The sequence below is a fragment of the Lipotes vexillifer genome, unplaced genomic scaffold (assembly GCF_000442215.2).
Source record: "Lipotes vexillifer unplaced genomic scaffold, Lipotes_vexillifer_v1.1 scaffold644, whole genome shotgun sequence".
NCBI lineage: Eukaryota > Metazoa > Chordata > Mammalia > Artiodactyla > Lipotidae > Lipotes > Lipotes vexillifer.
In genome coordinates, this window is record NW_006783288.1 from 3,272,563 (window position 1) to 3,280,411 (window position 7,849).

Sequence of the window (7,849 nt, forward strand, 5' to 3'; positions counted from 1 at the left end):
TGTACCTTAAAATTATGAAAACTCCTGACACAAAACCATTATTTTTCTAGCGGGAAGAACCAGCTGTGCAATTCAACTCAGGAACTCTGGCCCTGAACAGGAAGGCCAAAAACAACCCAGATCCTACAATTTATCCAGTGCTTGACTGGAATGACATCAAATTTCAAGATGTGATTGGGGAGGGTAATTTTGGCCAGGTCCTGAAAGCTCGCATCAAGAAGGATGGGTTACGGATGGACGCTGCCATCAAGAGAATGAAAGGTCAGTGCTTGGACTGCTCGAGTCAGCATTTTACTAGGGTGGGGGGACAGCTTGACTTCCTGTTGAATCTTTCCTCTAAGGTCTTACACTCTTTAAAAAAAAAATTGGCATGGTGGCAGATAGAGCTGTTATGTGCAACTGAAGGTGATGTTTCCTTTGAGGGTCAGGATGTAAACATGAAGGCATAAGTTATTTAGATACCACTGTCTTGATTCCTTGGGATGTGAGAATACAGATTCTCTGTCATACCCTGCTGACTTTGGGGGAGCATTATTTTTCTTAATCCAGTGGTTCTCAAAATTGAGCATGCATCTGAATCACCTGGAAGGCTTGTTAAAAAACCAGATTCTTCAGCTCCACCCTACAGTTTCTGATACGGTAAGTCTGGCGCAGGGCCAGAGAACCTGGATTTCTAATTAGTTCACATGTGATGCTGATTCTGAGGCTTGGGAGACCACACTTGGCAAACCACTATCTTCATGGATTATCTGCATCAACATTCCTAGAAATATTGTTAGAAATGCATCTACTTGGGTTTCTCCCCCTCATGGTTCTACTGTATTCTAATTTCTGGGATGGCGCATGAAAAATCTGTGTTTTTAAGCTTGCTCAGTGGCTCTTCTGTACACTCAAGTTTGAAAACCCTTGATGTATGGTCACAGGAACTAGATCTTTTCCAGTTGTGTTCAAGACTGCTTGGGGGAAGAAAAAAAAAAAAAAAAAAGACTGCTAGGGGCCTATCCATTTAATCAGATCTTCTGAGAAAGCAGAATGACTTGTTCCCTGGCAATACTAGCTGTCTTCTCTTCCGGGTGAAATGACAGTTTAGAAATGACTTGACTGCGAAGCTGCACTGTTGCTTTTACAGCACACAGGCTTGAAAAGTGGCGTATTAGAGCCAGCAATGTAATTACTAGTTTCATTGGGCAGCTCCATAGTAAGGACTCTCTGAGGTTGCTGATGGGTTTTCCTTCTTTTTGACTGCAATATTAAGCCTAAGATGACAATCAACCCTAAATCTTTTCAAATCATCGTTTTCCACATTGCTAGAAAACACTGTCAGAAAATGAACAAAACAAAATAAACACAGTATTATTTATGCTTAGAGACAGTAATGTTTCTAACCACACACACACACACACACACACACACACACACACACACACACACACCTTGCTTAGCATCCAGAAATCCCTTTTTCATTTTGCTACTTTAGTTACGGGGAGCTTTAGGAAGCAGTAAAAATAGTGAGAGGAGAGAGGGTGTAGAACTTTGTAGCATCAGTTTTTATTGGCATCTGACTTGAACTGATTGTCTATCTCATGCCCATGTGAAGAGGTAGAATAGCTTAACAGGGCACCAGGGCAGACACTTTTTGCAGGAAAAGTCATGCATGCAAAGAGGGCAGCTACTGACAACCTTATTATAAAGAGCTTTGTTTTTTAAATGCTTCCAAGGTATTGACCCTCAGGTCCCTGTGGTATAAACAGGGTCCTCAACTTGGAATTGCCTACTTGTCAGCCTTATGGGTACCCTTAGCCCATATGAAACATTCCCATAATCTCCAAGCATGTTCAGGGATGCACATGGCTACCAGCTCCCTTCTCACCCTTTCCCCTAATGTTATTTCTTCAAAAAGCCATAATAGCATACTGTCACTGACTCAGGGCTGATCAGCCAGTTGTGCATCAGCCAGAGAGCTTTCTCTTCAGCCTGACTGGTGGTTCTCCCTCTGATCAAAGTGCTAGCGGACAGATGGAATGAGAGGAACAGAAATAAATGCAACTGTTTCCTGACTACCAAGCAACTTCTATGAAAACGTCATCGAGATTTGAGTTTTTTCAGTAGGACTGGTTTATGAAAAAAGTAATTATAATAAAGCAAGGCGTGTACACTACTGGTGATGTTTCACTACAACTTTGTTTTTATCCCTGAGCGTATTTGTCTCTGGACGGTAGAGTTAGCTGGGAGAGGCAGAGTCGAAGAATGGACGCAAGCTCCATCTCGACCAAATCATTTCCCTGGGTATTTGAGAGCTTCAACAGGAAAACTTCAGAGCAGTGGTTCTCAAGCAGGGGTGATTTTGCCCCCGGGGGGACATCTGGTGATTTCTGGATACATTTTCAGTTGGGCTACTGGTATCTAGTGGGTCAGGTCAGAGGAGCAGCTAAACATCCTACTTCGTACAGGACAGCCCCCAACAATAAAGAAGCATCTGCATTATAGTCATCTCTGATTTCTATACAGTTTTCCAGACCTAATGGTGGCTGAGTGTACCTGAAGGTTCTGGGAAGCAGAGAGGGGACAGTTGTTTCTGAAGAGGTGTAACAGAAAGGGATCACTACTCTTTACTTTCTTCCCAGAATATGCTTCCAAAGACGACCACAGGGACTTCGCTGGGGAACTGGAGGTACTTTGTAAACTTGGACACCACCCAAACATCATCAATCTCTTAGGAGCGTGTGAACATCGTGGTAAGATGCTCTTTTCCTGTCTTTCCTGCCAGACTGTTTTTTTTTAAAAAAAAAAAAAAAAAAAAAAGGCACATTCCGTACTGAAATTAGGAAAGACAGTCATGTAAGATTGTTATCTATTTTTTTTTAAGTTGCAGTTTCAGTCTGAATGTCTGGTCCCATTAATAGATCGTGCTGAGATTTAGTATCTTTTTGAAGGTAGATCCCAAGGCTGAATCTTTTGGCCTCTGATGTGGTTCAGCTATTACTGCCCAAAAAGATCCACGGCTCCTACATGCCTCTACCTTTGCTAATCCAGAGGTTTTTCTCAGCTACTACTAAGTGGATTGAGGCAGCCCTCAGCACCAGGAAGAGTGAAATAGATTGGTTCTTGTTAGTTGCCTACCTTTGCATTTTCCCTCCAAACCCAAGGAACTGATATTCTGAATGTTAAATCTGTGAATGCCATTAATCTACTGTAATGTGAAAGCACCGGTGATGCTTAGGTTAAAATAATAATAAGCTTATATCTAATAGTATCAATACTTTGTTTTTATCCAAAACAATGTCCTGTACAATAACACTGAAGTTTTACAACTATCCTATGTCACACATACTCTTAAGTCCAACTTATATGATTAATTCAAGTATTTATTGAGTATTTCCTATTGTAATGCATGTAATTAGCTGTGAATGGGTAGGTAACAAGAAATCTCTCGTGGCTTTACCTCTGCTTGCTACCTGGGTTTGTAGGTCTAAATCTATGCTTAATCTTAATTTCTCATGGAAAAATTTGCTCCAACAAAAAAGCTCCACACAGTAATTATTTACAAACTTGACAACCTCTTGTTGACTTTGCAGCACAAATACCAACAATGGAAAAGAGACGACTTCCTTTTCCTCAATTTATTAAACTAAAAATTCTGGTACTTCAAACAATATATCATTCTGTGATTCAATAAGGGTGTAATTCTGAAAGCCAGATCATGTCTCTTAGGTTAAATAATGAAGTAATGACATTTATTTTTGAGCTATTTCCTGAGAACAGTAATCAGCACGGGACAGCAGTAAATGAAAGTTAAAAAAAAAAAAAAAGAAAAAGAAACCGACAACAACAGAAGAATGTATATCTTTTAAAATTTTGCTCTCTCGTCCCATTATTGGTTGGCTCTTAAAATTTATAATTCAGTAAAGAAGTGAGAAGGCACATTCATACCAGAATTGAAGTATATCTTTCCTTATAGCACAACAAGATTCAGTGCTAGAGTTTTTTTGTTGTTGAGAATTTCACTTTCTTAGAATATCTTTGAAGTTTAAATTCATTCAACATTAAAAAAACAACCCCAAATAATTCACCTTTAAAAGACAGTAAATCCACTTTACTTTTCATTGGCTCCAAAGATCAATGTTTTTATCAAAGCAGCTTACATTTTATTAAAAAGGAAAAAGGAGAAAGCAATTTGGAATAAAAATAAGACACTACACCATAGTTTCCTCTAGGAACTATTTTGTTTTATTTTTTTTCCTAAAAGGTTGAGTTTTCTGGTTTCTGTAAGCAAAAATGCAATCCCTGACACTAGACTCTGCTGACTAGTGACCTACTCAGCAATATAGTGACTTATTCCAGATTTTAGGGAGGAGCAGAAGGCAGGAGAGAGAGAAAGTTACCTGGTGTGGGTCCTTCTGCTATGGATATTTAATCATCGTTTTCTGATTAAAAAAAAAATAACCTCGGGCTTCCCTGGTGGTGCAGTGGTTGAGAGTCCGCCTGCCGATGCAGGGGACACGGGTTTGTGCCCCGGTCCGGGAAGATCCCACATGCCGTGGAGCGGCTGGGCCCGTGAGCCATGGCCGCTGAGTCTGCGCATCCGGAGCCTGTGCTCCGCAACAGGAGAGGCCACAACAGTGAGAGGCCCGCGTACCGCAAAAAAAGAAAAAAGAAAAAAAGAAAAAAGAAAAAGAAAAAAACCTCAGGAAAAGCTAGATTCATACTGGAATAACATGCCTGGCTCATATTAGTTTCTTGATATTCAATATTGATTGAATAAAAAAATGAAAGGTGATGTGGACTAGCTGTCTTCGATCGCCTGGAAGCAAATGCTTTGATTTCATTCTACTAGTGTCACCGAGTAGGTGACAGGAAGCCCTCTACGTTTGATAGAGGTGGGGAGGGGAACCCTGAGAGCAAGCACTTTAATTATTGCAGGAATGATGTCACTTGTCTTCCTCCTGGCCCCAGCATTACCGAGGTTGGTACCACTAGATGTGTAACTTTACGATAAAACAGAGGTATATAAGCGTTTCCCGAGAATCATAGCACATCTCAGAAATATCACAGCAGCTTAGGGTTACCGATAAAGTGGTGCTCTCTCCCTTCCCGCACAGGCTACCTGTACCTGGCCATCGAGTATGCCCCCCACGGCAACCTCCTTGACTTCCTGCGCAAGAGCCGCGTGCTGGAGACGGACCCCGCGTTCGCCATCGCTAACAGCACCGCCTCCACGCTGTCCTCCCAGCAACTCCTCCACTTTGCAGCAGATGTGGCCCGGGGAATGGACTACTTGAGCCAAAAACAGGTTCGTCCTGAGGACCTTGCTTTGGACATCTTTCCTCTGAAATTCTGTCTGGAATCAGAGTTTAGATAAGTTTGTACATTTGTTTTTGGTCGCTCTCTCTTCCTTAATTCCTTCTTACAATCTTCTAACTTTCATATCTTTGCTAATATTCCATCTCTTTATATAGAAGTTCATGCCCAACACTGGCTGTATGTTTATCTAGTGACTCTCATCATGTATATTTGGTGAGGTGCCTTCACCGATCTTAGCTTGGTGTGGCTCTAAATAATGCACAGCAGCAGAGGCCATTCATGGCAACTGGAAGATTTCATGACCTGGTTTTTCTTCCAGGTTTTGCTCCTCCAGAGACATGTGGGTCCTTCAGCAGAATCCACTCACTGAACATTTAGGAGAGGAACTTTAAGGGGACTGGATTCTGGTGACTTTTGAAAACCCCTTTTCACACTGACCTCTCTGTTTCCCAAAGCTCTTGCCCCTAGGCAAGAAACAAAATGGAGTGAAAAAGAAAATGCGATGCTGAAAATACATGATTTTTTTTTATTTCAGTTTATTCACAGGGACCTGGCTGCCAGGAACATTTTAGTTGGTGAAAACTATGTAGCCAAAATAGCCGATTTTGGATTGTCCCGAGGTCAAGAAGTGTACGTGAAAAAGACGATGGTAAGTTCAGAACAGACGCTGGTGAGATCCTTTCCGGGGCACCCCTCCTTCCCCTGATGTCGTTTCTCTTAGAATACCGCCTTTCTGTGACGACTGAGGCCTCTGACCATTTTCCCCATTGGATAATGCCCTGGCCTAGCAAACATCCTTTCTCACTTTTGATTCCTAAAATGACTGGAGGGCCCACATTTACCAATGAAGAAGGGCCTGTCACATGTGGCCAAGTAACTGAACGTGCTGCAGGGACTCAGGTCTATATCAGGTCTATATCCAGCCCAGACCCTGGGGTCTGGTCTCACTCAGAAACCTCTGGAGAGCTCCCACAGTCCCCTTTTGCACAGCAAACTTAGGAGGGGGAAAAAGACACTTAATATACCTTCTAAAACATCAAGGAAATCAATTAATGAGGTTCCTCAATCACAAGGATGCTCTAGAGAGAAACTCATGACTTCTAAATGCTCATATAAGATTTCCCTCTTTGCCAAAAGTTCTCTGCTCACTCTTCAAGCCCCAATCAAATCCACTTTCACCTAATGATACCTAGTCTCCTAAACATTCATATTTTATCTTCAAATACAAGCTCCCGGGAGAACCTCACCACAGTGTTAGAAGAGAGAAGCTGGACTCATTCTGCTACTTTTGTCCACCCTAGAATCATAAAGCCCTGGACATGCCACATTCCTGGACATTAGTGCTGTGCCAACAACATGCCACCACCCTCTGCTTTCCCTGAGCGGGTGGGCAATGCAGGGCGTTGGGGGTGACACACCCTGTAGTCTTTGCACGTGCTGGGTAGGTCCACTCCACTGGCCTGGCTCTCCCAGCATTACCTGGGCTCAGCTTTCTTGGGATGACTCCGGTTCTTATAACATACAGAGGGTCCTTTTACTTTTGTGGGTACCAAATTGCCTCCTAGCAAGGCTCAGGCTTCTGTGTTTATCCTCAAGCTCAGGTTTCCTTTCTCTTCAATATACTTATTTCAGTTACTGACAAGATAACACAGAAATAATTACTCAAGAATGCTTTCAAGAGGAAATGGTCACAACCTGGACACGATTAATTTATTTTATTCTTTACTTATTGCCTTCCACAGGCGTACATTCTTTTCCATAGTTACAATCACAGTGAACCTAACCACTTTGGAACTTTCCACTCCCTTTTTGGATGAGGTTTCGAAGGTAGTCTCCTTTGGTTCTTAGAGACCACCATGCCCCTGGTCCTGTATACTTATTAACATCAGCACTTTTTGGAAGCCAGAGATGCCTCCCTGAGGGCTGGTTTCCAGGAATTTTTGTTTTTTTCCCCCTAAACTCTTCAGATTTGCCCCACTCAAAGCAGACTTTTCTGTGGGAAGGAGCTGGGCTGGTCTTAAAGAAGCAGGACCTACCACCACTCACCCATCTACTCTGGCTCTCCCCACTCCTCCTGGGAGCATCCTCCTTAGAATCCTCTTATCTCCATCACAGAATCCCTCTCCTTCCTTCACTCTGGCGTGGGTGGGGCAGGGGTTTGCCCCAGATGAGGGGAAAGAGAGGTTAACACAGTTTAGCCCCGTAATCCACGCATCTTATTTGGTTTCTTTCCTTAGGCCCCCAAAGCTAAGGTTGGTTTGCTCGGCATTTAATCAAGGGTAGGGATTTCTGTATCTTGGGGAGCTTAGGAGGAGGGCTTAGAGGGGCAGAGCACTGTTGGGGCTCAAGTCTATCTCCCAGTGGAAGGGCAAAGTGTGCAGTGGCAGCATGGGGTCTGGGGAGGAAAAGGACAGGGTGAGGTAGGGGAAGAAAAGAGAAGGGATTGGAGAGGAGCAAGCTCTCTGCAAGAAGTGTGCAGTATAGCAAGACACCACCAGAGGGCAGAGGAGCCACCTTGTTGGGCCTTCTTCCCCCCCCCCCCGGTACG

The 7,849-nt window shown here is 43.1% G+C and overlaps 1 protein-coding gene across 3 annotated transcripts in view; it reads left to right on the top strand.

Moving 5' to 3' along the window:
- The window catches only part of TEK (TEK receptor tyrosine kinase), a 105,730-nt gene that overhangs the window by 89,223 nt on the left and 8,658 nt on the right, over window positions 1-7,849 (top strand). For all 3 annotated transcript variants that reach the window (XM_007455915.1, XM_007455917.1, XM_007455916.1), the window contains 4 exons: window positions 51-261; window positions 2,625-2,735; window positions 5,100-5,290; window positions 5,837-5,950. In XM_007455915.1, coding sequence (XP_007455977.1) covers window positions 51-261; window positions 2,625-2,735; window positions 5,100-5,290; window positions 5,837-5,950 — 627 coding nt within the window. The remainder of the gene's footprint in view (window positions 1-50; window positions 262-2,624; window positions 2,736-5,099; window positions 5,291-5,836; window positions 5,951-7,849) is intronic.